The 13,181-nt window shown below is 55.8% G+C and overlaps 1 protein-coding gene and 1 long non-coding RNA gene across 3 annotated transcripts; both read right to left on the bottom strand.

The window, feature by feature from the left end:
* Positions 1-514: 514 nt before the first annotated feature.
* Positions 515-11,862, bottom strand: POLR3H (RNA polymerase III subunit H). 2 transcript variants are annotated; one of them, XM_037067986.1, is made up of 8 exons: positions 11,805-11,823; positions 11,622-11,686; positions 11,402-11,532; positions 9,037-9,133; positions 3,865-3,951; positions 3,263-3,326; positions 1,630-1,831; positions 515-810 (listed from the first exon to the last, which is right to left on the bottom strand). In XM_037067986.1, the coding sequence occupies exons 3-8, from the start codon at positions 11,510-11,512 to the stop codon at positions 757-759; spliced, it is 615 nt and encodes a 204-aa protein (XP_036923881.1). In that variant the 5' UTR covers positions 11,513-11,532; positions 11,622-11,686; positions 11,805-11,823; the 3' UTR covers positions 515-756. The 2 variants fall into 2 exon arrangements, with proteins under 2 accessions (XP_036923881.1, XP_036923883.1); XM_037067988.1 differs by lacking the exon at positions 11,622-11,686 and having other exon boundaries at positions 11,805-11,862.
* Positions 1,090-1,621, bottom strand: LOC119002226 (uncharacterized). Its single transcript, XR_005069710.1, has 2 exons — positions 1,504-1,621; positions 1,090-1,421 (listed from the first exon to the last, which is right to left on the bottom strand). It is a non-coding gene; the product is annotated as an uncharacterized LOC119002226 (long non-coding RNA).
* Positions 11,863-13,181: the final 1,319 nt, after the last annotated feature.

Here is a 13,181-nt window from a genome sequence, read left to right on the forward strand (position 1 = left end):
ACTTAACTACAAAATCGGTGTCCTGGTCCTGGCAGAACTGAGCGGAAGGGCCGGAGGAGCTTGGCAGAGCCATTCCAGTGAAGAAGTGCCGGGGTGCTGCCCACAGGGTGGGTGTTCCTGATGTGGCTGTGGTCTGAGAGTGACAGCAGTCCCCAGGCGTCCTGCTCTACTGAGGGGGTGACACAGCTGGTCACTTGCCCTTACCATGGGCCAGCAGAGCCCACAGCATCCACCTTCCACAAGCTGGTGGGAAGGAAGGTGCTTGTCCTTTACCCCCAGGCTCTTCTATGGGCCCAGGCAGCCACCCAGGGCCAGCCTTTTGCTCCCTGTATCACCTCAGGGAGCCACCGAGCTCAACCAGCCCGAAGCCTGGCCTGAGGCAGCCTGGGTCTCCCAGCCCCCACCTCCTGCTATGTGTGGGGCCATCTCCACAAGTGAGTTCAAGAGAGGAAGGGCATGCTGTCCCAGCTGTGGCAACTCGATGACCTCAGGTCATGACGACAGCCAGGGAAACTGGTGGCTCTTCAATGGACGTCACCACTGTTTATTAAATGTCTTTGCTGTCACTGAGAGGTGGGCTTCCAGAAGGAGGAACAAACCCTGGTGGCAGAGGAGGGGACAGGCTGGCTGCCCTGCCCTGTGTCTCCACATTGCACAGACTCAGTTCCTTGGCATCTGTGAGGCAGCTTCGGTGCTCGGGTCCTTCCCAGGGCTGGGGTCTTCAGACATGGGCTGGTCCACGGCCAAGCCCCAGGGCTAGCTGCTAGTCCACCAGGAGAGGAGGCCGAGGCCCGGCTCACTAATGGATCCCTGCCAAGAGGGGAGAGAGAATAGGTGCATTTCATCTACCTTCAAGGCTTGAGCCAACTGTGACTGGAGGCAGAAGGGGCCCTTTGTCTGGGCAGGGGGCAGGCCCAGCGTTCACAGCTGGTGCGTGTGAGCGCACAGCTGGCCTCCCCTCTCCTGCCCCAGCTTCTGAGGCCTCTAAGGGAAGTACTGGTTTACTAAAGACACGGCCCCGGCCTCAAGCCTCAAGGCCTCGGCGTCAGGTCCCCTTTTTTGTCCTCAGGCCTGTCCAAACCTGGGCACCCTCAGGCCAGTCATGAGCATGCCCTCCCAAGCCCCGTGTTCTTCCTGCCCGAAAGGCCCCGCCGCCAAATACATAAGAGAGGGGATGCCCTGGGCTACCTGGATTCTTGGCAAAGATAGCTGCCACCAAAAGGAATAACCCAGTGTCCACATTACACCAGAAGCCCTATGAGGAGGACCCCGAAATCCCACTTTTGCCATGTGTCACTGTCTGAGTTCGTGAAAATAAAAGGCAAACCGAACCCAAGTCAAATCTGGCTGGGGAGCAGCCCTGAGGGTCACCCTCATCCCTCCTCTTGGGGCTTTGGCTCCGGACCACTTTATCACCTCACCTTGAGGATTGCTGCCCCGGCCCTCCGAAACTGAGGCTGCCCAGGGCGCAGTGACTGCCCAAGACCACACAAGGACCTGCACCCTGACCTGCTGGGAGAGGGGGTTCTAGGACCGAGACCCAAGTCACCACACAGGGAAGCGGCTCCCCCCCCACTCTGCAGCACCACATGGTCCCCAGGGTTTCGGCAGCGCATCAGGGTATCTCACCACGAGTGTGTACGGGGCCTCCTTCTTTGGCAGCTCCTCACTGGTAGAGGTGGCCTCGGCAGAACTGGGCCCGGTGGGGGACGTGTCCACAAAGCTCTCATCCACCACCCGGAAGCGGATCTCCTCCCCGATGTCCATGTACAGGTCGTGCGCACCTTCCTCCGTCTCGTACTCCCACACCCACATCTGCTCTGCCTCGTCGCTGGGTGAGGCCCAGGTCAAGGCAACTATCAAGCCATGGGGGAGCCCCTGAGGGTTGGGGCTTCCTCCCCCAGCACCCAACCCTCCCTTTGGCTGGGAAGTCACAGGGAAAGCAGACCCACGTGCCAGGGGTGAGGCGGGGCTAGGTCCAGGCCCCCCAGAAAGGAGCGAGAGCTGCTGGGGGCCAGGATCCAGACTGGGAACACAGGGGCCCCTGCCAAGCACCCGCAGGTCACAAAAGCAGGAAGGAGGCTCAAGAGCAGAGCTCAAATTAGCCTTTCACGATGGGAATGACAGGCCTGTTGCTGCCTGGGGTCCCCTCCCTGCCCAGTCTGACTCCGCCCATGGGTCCTCTCTGAGGCCAAATGCCAAGTGCAGAATCGGCTCCACAACCTGCCAGCTGTGACCTGGGGTCAGGCCCAACCTCTCAGTGGCTCAGGGTCTCCATGTCTAAAAACGGGCTGTGTGGCAAGGTCCCCCTTGCAAGGTCATGGTGAGGAGGACAAATGGAAGGCGCCCCGATTGGCCCTCCCAGTTTAGCTAAAGCTAGCTGCTTCTGTGCACAGTGCACTTCCACATCCCTTTCCATCTGCGCCTCGTGACACTGACTGGGCAGCACGAAGACTTCAACTCTAGAGTTCAAGGGGCCGGCGGTGGGATGGAAGGTCACATGCCTGAGGGCCCACAGCTGGCAGAAGGACTGGCAGGGCTGGGTCAGGTTTTCTGACAAATTCTGGACTCACATAGACCTTGGCCCTGGCCCTGCACAGGCCCAGCCGGGGCTGTGTGCCATACTGGCAGGGTAGCCCCTGGTTGCCCTACAGAGCCCACACTGAGGAGCCAGTGCTGCCCTCTAGTGGCAGCCCTGGGTCCTGCCTCCCCTGTGCCCAGTCCTTCAGTGGGCACCGTGGGTACAGTCATGACAGGTTGGGGGGACCTCCCAGTGAGCAGTCTCGGTGAGGAAGCACTGAAACGGACAACTTCAGTGCAGCAAGTGAAGGGCTGAGACAAGGACAGTGGGGAAAATGAGTAGCTGGCGCCAACCCCACCTAGGACCCTCACAGCCAAGCCCTCAAATGCTTCATGCTACTTCCATTTGCAGCCCAGGAAGGAGAGGAGGGGAGGGGAGCCATTTGGGGCAACTCTCGAGGGAAGTCACCTTTGAGACGATTCCTGCAGGGACAACCGAGGCAAAGGGGGCAGGACGCAAACAGCACCCTGCCTGCAGTGTACAACCTACACACCGCCGGGCCCCACAGCCCAGAGAGACAACAGGCGTGTGCGCACCACAGGCAGTAGGGAAGCCCAGGCAGGGTGGGCACAGAGGCCAGCAGCATCAGATCACAGGATCCAGGGCCACCCTCGGGGGTGAGGACCAGCCTTCAGAGCGGCCTGGGCCCTACTGCGACCCACTTTAACCTTGGGAGGATACAACTTGGCGGGCTGCTGCAGCGATTCCGGGGGGATGAGAATGTCGTCGAAGAACCCTAGAGAGACTGAAGACAGTGACAGCATAGGACCGGGGCTCACAGTGGACGGTTCAACATCAAGGGGTCTGGATACTGAAGAGGCAAGCCCCTTACCATGTGCTGCCTAGGGGGCAGATTTCACCAGGGAAACCTAGGCCCTGCCCCACCCTTGGAGTGCCACACGGGCCTCTGCCTCTGCCACTCACACACCTTGAGCAGCCACCCAAAACCTCAGGTGGACACCGCACACAGCACGGGCCAGTGGATGCCAACGCCCCTGAGTCACCTTGACCAGCCCCAGGGCCCACCCTGATGTTCGGCCTCATGGCGAAGCCTCACAGCCCACCGAGGTCCTCCCTGTTACAGGAACACAGGAAGGGGCTGTGTGTTCTCACCAACAAGCTTTTCTGACACCATGGTGACGTTCTGTTTCTGTATCTGACTGCTCCCCTGACCATGTGGCCCAGCACAGAAGCTAAAGGGAGGCTGGCTGGCCTGGCCACGGCCCTAGCCACTGGTACCACTGTGCTCCCAGGTCCCGTCTCAGGAGTCCCGCCACCATTACCGTGCACTCCCTCGGGGCTGCAGCCTTTGATCTTCCCAATCAGAATCTCGTCCAGGAACGGATGGAACACCACGTAGCGAAAATGGACTGGAAACGGAGAAAGCACGTCAATGATGAGCAAGCATGTGAGGAAGGAGTGCGTCCACCAGGGCGGCGCTCACTCGCCAGCACACTGACCCAGAGGGCCCATGGCTGCTCCAGGACACAGCAGTGGAGCCAGAGGGACCTTCACGCTGTTCCCTGCAAGGCCACAGCTTGGCCCTCATGGGAGGCCAGCAGCAATGCCCCAGAACTGGGGGCTGGCTCCCAAATCCATCAGAGAAGTCACACCTGAGTCCATATTCTGGGCCATCAATGAGCCCAGAGTCACGTCCAATCTTCCTCCAGGCTCTCCTTCTAAAAAGGGTGGCAGGGCCTGGCAAAGGCTCCCACCGATTGGGTGCAGTTTGCCCCAGGCATAGCTCTGACCTGGAATGCAATGCTAAAAATGCCCTTAACGCCCTGACGTTAAGGAGGACAGAGCTGATCACCTAGCAAAATGTTCTGCAGCCCTGGCTGCTGTGGCTCAGTGGATTGAGTGCTGGCCTGTGAACCAAAGGGCTGCTGGTTTGATTCCCAGTCAGGGCACATGCCTGGGTTTGGGCCAGGTCAGGCCCCCAGTAGGGGGCACATGAGCAGCAACCACACACTGATGTCTCTCTCCGTGTCTCCTTCCCTTTCTCCCCTCTAAAAAAAAAATCAATAAAAATATTTTTAAAAATGCTTCTGTGGGTTCTTGGGCCTTGCCCTAGGGAGCCCCTATTTGCTGGACTCCACAGAAAATATCAGGTGAGGTCTCTGCCCACACCACAGACTCTGACCCCAGGGCCTGTTAGAAGTCATCTCCTCATCACTCCTGTCCCTTGCTTAAAGCACTGAGCTGGGGAAGGAGGTCCACCGCTGGCCCGAATACTGCCAGGGCTAAAGAGTGACGCTGCCCCCTGCTGGACACCGAGTGACTATCTCGGTCTAACCATGTCAGCTGTCACGCCACTGCTGCACAGGGACACTGGGTCACCTACTCACAGTCATACTGGTCTGCCACGGGGAGGTGCCGCGTCTTTCTGGACCACCAGACAGGGCCATGGGGCTGAATCTGCCTTCCTCAGACAGGCTCACTCCCCACACAGGCTTCTGCCACCAGCACCCTCAGCCGCCTGGTCTGCCAAGGGACAGCAGGCCCACATGGCCCCCAGCACCCTGCCAGGCTGCCGCCTCGTGCCCCCACCGGGCAGGGAGTTGAGGGAGGAGGAGAGCCATCTCAGCCATCATGAAGATGGCAGGTCCTCGTCTGACCTCAAGGAGAGCAAGCAGACGAGGGCAGCCAAGGGTCACCCACCCACAGGACAGAAAGTCCCTACCCGCCACGTGACACAACATCAATTCAGTGTAGCAAACCCACACAGAGCCTCTACCAAGTCTGTGCCAGGCGGACCTCAGCACTGGACTTCCGGGGAGGGGGCAGGACAACAGGCACTGTGCCCGGGACGCACCTGTCCGGAGCAGCCACGGCACACCCAGAAGCACACGGAGAGCCACCCAGGGCCCAATGGGTGGCCTGTGAACACGACAGTCTATCCGTGCGACGGGACAGTGTTCTGCCTCCAGGGACAGAAGTCCTCCCATGTGGAGGACACTGTGCTATGTGATGGAAACCACTTACAAAGGCCACTGAGTGTGTGACTCTGCCTCTGTGAATGCCCAGGATGGACAAATCCGGGACTGAAGTAGATTAGTGACTCCAGGGGCTGGGCGAACTAAATGAACACAGGGTTTCTTCTGGGAGCAATGAGAATGTTCTGGAATTAACGGAGATGGTTGCACAGCTCTGTGAATACACTGAAAGTCACTGGGAGGGTGAACTTTAAAAAGTTCACTTTAAAAGGGTGAATTTGATGGTACGTGAATTGTATCTCGTTCAAACACAAAAAGGAGGCCACAGACCAGCTGGAGAGCCGGCGAGGACAGAGCCGTGTGGGGCTGTGTGGGGCTCTGGGGTGCACAGCGTGCAGGCGGGAAGTGTGGAAAGTCGAGAAGGATGGGTCTGAAGTGCCACTAAGGGTAGGAAGACCTGTTCTCAGTTGTGGGCTTGGGTAAAATTTGTTCAGGAGAGGAGAGCCGCGTCGGGATGACCAAGTTTCTACAAAGGACAAGTGCCACATGACTCCACTCCCAGGAGCCAAACGCACGGACAGAAAGTTGGGTGGAGGCTGCTGGGGCCGGGGGTGGGGTCAAGGAGTTGTGTAGTGGGTGGTTTCTGTTCATGGTGACAAAAAAGCCCTGGGGCTGGATGACGGCGGTGGCACAGCCGCACATGCGTACTCACCATCACCGAACTGCACACTTGATGGTGCTTAAAGTGATAAGTTTCATGTTATATATATTTTATCACAACTTCAAATAAAAAAGGACAAAGCAAACGGCAGGCACAAAGACAACAGGCTGCTGGGGAGCCCTGAACAGGCCCCGACCCAGCCTGGGCGGGGTGTTGGAGCAGGTCAGGAGGGGCTTCCCAGGGGCGGCCAGGTGCTTCCAGGGACACGGGCCAGTGCCAAGCGAAAATACCCTAAGTGACAAGACGGAAGGCTGGCCAATCGGTCACTGCCACCAATCACAATGGCCGGCATCTTGTGAGTACTTCCTCTGTGCCAAGGGCCACACAGTTTTTCCCATTTACTCTTCACACTCATTTTAGGAGATGGGTAGTATTACTACTACTATTATTATATTATTTTTCTAGATGTGGAACCCAAGTGTTAGAGAGGTAAAGCGACCTGGCCTGGGCAGAAGCGGAAGGAATGGAAACAACTGGCAAATGAACCTTCCAGGCAAAGGCAGAGCCACGGTGCCGGGCGCCCCCAGCACATTCTCAGCCACAGTCCTGGGACAGAATGGGCCATAGGGGAAGGGGGCCCGCTGGAGGGTCAGCACAGAAGCAGGGCGATTAATCCCCACCACAAATCAACAACCCACCCTGCACGGTACTCAAGGGGCCATGAGGAGCTTTACAGCTGCCAGTGTAGCCCCATTTCACAGATGAGGAAACTGAGGCTGAGAGGCGGAGTTACTTGCCCAAGGGCTCCACCCAGGGGGCCAGAGCCCGAATTCAAATCTAGGCCCATGAGGGGCCCAGCCCAGCGCTCTGCTTCTCACACCTCACTCCCAAGAAAACGTGGGACCAAGTGACTGGAGGGGCGATGAGAAAACCAAGTGAAATCTCACACCTGGTGGCAGTGGCAGAAACGACCAAATGAACAGAGAGGATTTTTTCAAATTTAACTTTTTTCTCCCAGTTTTTCTGCTGCCTCTTATTACTTGTCCCCTGGACAACCAAGGCCCCACCCAAAGGCAGAGCCCGGGCTCATCAGGACAGCACCCTTCTCTGTAGACAGGGGCTCCGTCTTGTTTTTCTGCTAACGAAACTGCCCCAAGTCCCTTCAAACAGCAGACCATGGTGGCATGCACGAGAGCTAATGAAGTTCCCGCATCCTCCGACACGGATGCCAGGCAGCCTCTGGCTCTGAAATGCTTCACATCTCTCTGCCTGAGCCTGGAGGCTTAGCAGCGTGGGCGAGGGCAGGGCTCCTCAAAAGTGGCCCCACATGAGAACCACCCGGTCCCTGGTTAGAACAGTCTGCGGGCTCCACCCCGAGACACTGTGATTCCACAGGCCTGGGGCAGACACAGCAGGTCTCCTGCCCAGACTCCGGCCAGCCCTGAACCACCTAAACGCCCCCCTTTGCCCTCTGCTTCTGACTTGGCTGGGCCCAGGCAGGAGAGCGCTTCCCAAGGGGATCCTTCCTCTGCAACTCCTTCCCATCCCCAGTGCATAACCCTTTGCAATGGGACAGCACGGAGAGGTGCAGCCTACTTCTCCATCCCTAGAAGCTATCTTTAGCCATGTGACCTGCTTTGGCCAATGGGATAATAGGCAGGGGCTCTCAGCCAAGTCCCGCCTACTAAAAGGGGAGACCATGTAGAACAGAGGTATCAGTGTTTCTCTGTAACATCGGTGTTTCTCTCCCTCTTTCTCCCTCCTTTCCCCTCTCTCTAAGAATAAATAAAATCTTTACCCACAGATTTGGGGGGGGGAAGTTCACTCTGTACACAAGTCCTGTCCTGAGAGCTTTCCATCCGTTACTACAGTCATCCTCACAACAGTCCTGTAATAGCAAAACTACTGTTAACTGCATTTTACAGGTGAGGAAATGAGGCTTGGAGACATACAGTGAAGAAGTGGCAGAGTTGGGATTCGAACCCAGAGGCCACACTGTTAGTCGTTATACCCTAGTGCCCCTCAAAATCCCCGGTCCCCAGCCAGCCTTGGCGGGGGGGCAGCTGCGCTCCCCTCTGCTCTCCACACCTTTGACCTCTCCAGGTGTCTTAAGCGGTCTCGCCTGCTCCCTCCCTCCGCCCTGCCACTGTCCCTGACGGAACAGCCTGAAGGCCAGGCACAGAGCAGGGCTCAGGGGCAGGTGAGACCAAGGGGCCATGGACACAGAGCTGCAATCTCAGGGCTGGAGAGGACCTGTCCACCTCCCATTTCTTTCTTTAAAAAATTTTATTTATTGGGCCCTGGCTGGTGTAGCTCAGTGGATTGAGCTCAGGCCTGCGAACCACATGATCGCGGTTCGATTCCCAGTCAGGGCACATGCCTGGGTTGCAGGCCAGTTCCCAGCAGGGGACTCATGAGAGGCAACCATACACTGATATTTCTCTCCTTCTCTCCTTCCCTTCCCCTCTAAAGATAAATAAATAAAATTTTTAAAAAACCTATTTTTTGGTTTGAGAGAGAGAGAGGGGAAGGAGGGAAAGAGAGATAGAAACTGACTTGTTTCACTTACTTATGCATTCACTTGTTAATTCTTGTATATGCCCTGCCTGGGGACTGAACCTGCAACCTTGGCATCTGGGATCACGTACTAACCAACTGAACTACCAGGCCAGGGCCACCTGCCATCTCGTATAGGTGAGGAAACTAAGGCCCAGAGAGAAGATGCTGCCCTTTGTCACCGAGTCAGTCACTGGCAGAGTTGAGACTAGGCCCCAGGTCTCCCAGTCCCCAGAACAGGGTTCTCATCACTGAAAACTGAGCCTCAAAAGTCTGATGCCCCAGGAGGAGAGGGCACCCACCTTTGGTGTGCGACGCGCCGTCCCCGGGAAACACATAGGAGTCCTCCAGCCTGGTGATGTCAAACAGACAGATGCAGAGTCCCACGTTGTACACGACCTGTGCGAATCAGCATGCACACACACGGTGACCCCGAGGCCCAGCTCCCGGGCAGTCTCTCTTGAGACCTACCACCTCAGGGCAGGGGTGATCACCCCACTTCATGGTGGGAAATGAGTTGGGGGCATGGCCTGAAGGAACCACAGGTGAAGAACCTCGGAAGAGGCAGAGCTCTGGAAAGAACTGGGCCTTTGATGACAAGGCAAATCCAGGTTACAATGCCAGCTCTGCCATTTGCTGTGTGACCTCCAAGGTCACCTCTCTGAGCCTCAGCTTCCCTATCCACAAAACAGACATACCAGGCCGCAATGTTGTTAAATAGAGAGAGAATGGATGGATGGGAAGCTGTGATCCCAGTACCTGGCTCACATGCTGGAAATTATGATGATGATCAGGGAAAGATCATTATTATTACTAGTAAGGATCAGTGGTAGGGGAGCCGCTGGTTAAACCTACACTTTCCAAGGTCCCCAGGCCCATGCTAGAGCTCACAGCTCAGTGAACATCAGAACCATAAATAATCTCCCTTCTGCTCACAGTCTCAAACGCACAGACATGGCCACAGGGACTGAGGCTGGCAGGGTGTCACATGGCCAAAGTCCCAACACTGGGCAGAGAACATCCCATGCCCCACCCCCTACCCATGGGGCTCCAAACAATTGGTCGCTTGCTTGGTGTTTGCTAATCTGCCACTAGCGTCATCACCTCCCCATTAGGGACCGTGTAGGGCTGTTCAAGGATTAGCAAGAAGCTCAGAGAACTCAGCCTCCTGGCCGGACCTCATGATGGTGAGGCAAAGTCTGGCATAAGCTCTGTGCCCTTTGCCGGACCGTGGACCTCTCTGTGCGGCCTCCTCTCAAAAGACTCAACGATTCCAATACGGAAAGACTTGTCTTGACAGGTCCCTGAAGGACCCATGCCACAAAGGGGCTGCACTCCTTTCTTGGACTTTGCACTTGTTCTCCCTCCATAAGGATCACATTTCATCCCCCGCGCAGACCCGCTGGCTTTCTACATCACGAAGTAACCAGAACCCCTCTACCAAGGACTCCAGGAGTGCTCTCCACCGCCACCGACTCCCCAGATCTGCACATCCGCTTCTGCAAGCTTGGCCTCTATGGGAGGGACTCACCTCCTGTCTAAAGCCAGCCAATCTTCCCCTGGCCGGCTCTGCCCCACTTACCACTTCCTGCTGTTCTAAGGATGCAGACCAACGCCTCATGAAGTCTTACGGCTCTGGGTGGCCTGGTCCCCGCCACCTTTTCGGCCTGTGAGGCCATACCAGCCTACTCCAGGCCATGAAGGTGCAATATTCTCTCCGAAAGGCCACAGGGCCTTTGCAAATGCTGTGTCCTCTGCCTGCACAGCCCAATCTCTCCCACCACAAAAAAACTAATACCCTAGCTAGCTCCTCCTGGCCCTCACAAAGCAGCTTGTTTCCTTCATTGTAGGTGAAGTTCCTTTCTTCCACGGGCTTGTGAACTCCTGTCCTTCAAAGCCTTTACCTCAATTGTCATCACACTCAACTGCAGGAGCCTCTCATTCATATCTGCTTTTCCCACCACACTCCAGGGAGAAACCTTCTGTGTCCCTCATTCAATCAGCAGACCATCATGGGACAGCGACTCTGTGCCTGGCTTTGCCGAATATGGGCAAGGTCCCTGCCCTTATGGAGACGGAAAGAAAAAAAACACTAACCCAGGAAACCAATAAGAAAACAAAACGGTAAGTGAAGTGCTGGGAAGGAAAGAGGGATATGACACAGACTAACCAAGGAGGGAGGGTCACTACAGAAAAGGCGGTGGAAGACCTCTGGCGATCTGGCACCAGGCACACAGGCCTGGCATACAGAATGCGCTCATACACTTTTCCTGCAGGAATGAGTGGGTAAGCCTCCAATGAACGGATGTCCGTCTTCACAAAGACAGCATCTGGTTGGACAGCAATGACTGTTTCTACTTTACAAATGGGAACTGCGGCTGAGTCGGTAAATGGCCACCTAAGACTGCAAAGCAATTTGGAAGTGTGGAATCTAGCCCTGCACAATTACAAGGGCTCTTCTCAAACCCTGTTTCCCTTTTGATTCCCTCCAGCATCCTCGTGGGATAAGGGTTACCACGTACAGGTGAGGAAGCCGAGCTCTGAGATAAGCTACCTGCCCAAGGCCAAGGCTTGGCATGACCAAGCCAGGGCTGCACCATGCGGGTGGGCAGTGCTGGGCCCTACCGTGCCAAGGCTTTCCCGCGACCCCCTGGACCCATGGGGTACCTTGTTGGCCAACTTCTTATTCAGCTCCTCGGCAATGGAGTCGTTGAGTTTCCGCTCAAACTGCCACGGGGGTATCCGCACAGTGTCCACCATCTCCACCAAGACGAACATCCTGGCCTGGGCTGGGGGCTCTGGGAACGGGAGGGTCAGTCAGGCACCGGGGACTGGAGCTCTGAGGATTCCCGGGCTCCCTTCGTCCCCTCCCAATTGCTGAGACAACCTTCTGGCCGGCAGTGTGGCTGCGCGGTAGGACCTGAGGTGCCCCGTGCGGGACATGTTCCGCTACTGCAAACGGAGGAAACTGAGGCTCAGCGCTAGAGTATCTCAGTCCAGCGTGAGGCGAGCACGCCCGCGCCACGCGGACCCGCCCGCCGCCCCCACATCATGCACAGCCACCACCCACCGCGCACCCACAGGAGCCGACGGTCTCAAGACTCAGGGCGAGGTTCCGAATCCTATTGCTTCCGGAGAACTGACCAATAAGGAGACTGGGCCTGCCCCACGACGCGAGTCGACGCTGCCTACTGGTTCCTTTGCGGAAGGGGGCGAGGCGGGGCCTGGATGGGGCGGGGCGGGGCCTGAAGGGCCTTCCCTATTGGAGGAGCTGTCAACCCTTGGACGACGCTTTCTAGTTACTAGGCGACCTCGTCTAGGACTATCTGTCCTTGCCGCTTTCAGGCTGTCCTCTGCGCTCGCCTCAGCCAGAGTGATCCCTCAAAACGCAAACACAGTGTTGTACTTAGACCCTTCAGTATTTTCGACACGGGAGAACTGACTGTAAAGGGACAGGCAGGACCTTTGTGGGGTGATAGAAATGTCACAGATGCATACAATTCTCAAAATTCATGGAACTCAACACTTAGGATCTTTGCATTTATAATGGACAGAGTACATCTCAGTTAGAAAGTAGTAATAAGTTGTGACAAATAAACCACCTCAGTAGCTTCCCAGAGGACTAATAAAGTCCAAAGCTTTTTTAAAAAGATTTTATTTTTTATTTAAGAGAAGAAAAGGAAGGAAGAAAGAGAGGGAGAGAAACAATGTGTGGTTGCCTCTCACAAGCCCCCTACTGGGGATCTGGCCTGCAACCTAGGCATGTGCCCTGACTGGGAATCGAACTTGTGACCCTTTGGTTCTCAGGCTGGCATTCAATTCACCGAGCTGCACCAGCCAGGGCATAAAGCTCAAAACTTTTCTGGCAGCTCACAAGGCCCTGCAGGATCTTGCCCCAGACCCACACCTCCACATTATCTGTCCTCCCTCACCCCCACCACATTCCCACCTCATTCATCTTGATATGATAGCAAATGTGGGCTTAGGCTAAGAGAATTCGCTAACTTGTCCAAGACCAGGGGCTGCTAAGTCTAAGTCTACACTGCCTCTAAAAGTTGGTGGGTTGTGAAAATATACTGAAGTGTGTTTTAATAATTTGAGAACTTAAAAAGGGCCTTGGGGTAGGTGACAGAGGATTCAAAAAGTGGATGATGCTTTAATTTGCTGATTTTACACGTACAGAGATCCTTCTATGAGACTGGCTGCAGTGGTACTGAATTTGACCTTCCTTGCATCCATATTTTTATTTATAGGTCTGTCTGCGTTTCCTAGAATTTGAGCTACTTGAAAACAGGGGGAAATGCTACTTCTGCTCTTTATTCCCTTAACACCCTAACATCTTTCCTAGAAGGCATTCAGGAAAAGTGCTCAGGAAATTATATTTTTGCTCTTAAATCTTCCTTCTTCATTCTAGTCCTACAGCTACTGCCCTGGGTCAGACCTCTTC

The sequence above is a fragment of the Sturnira hondurensis genome, unplaced genomic scaffold, assembly GCF_014824575.4.
Source record: "Sturnira hondurensis isolate 20B ecotype Veracruz unplaced genomic scaffold, ASM1482457v3 Scaffold0017436, whole genome shotgun sequence".
Classification (NCBI taxonomy): domain Eukaryota; kingdom Metazoa; phylum Chordata; class Mammalia; order Chiroptera; family Phyllostomidae; genus Sturnira; species Sturnira hondurensis.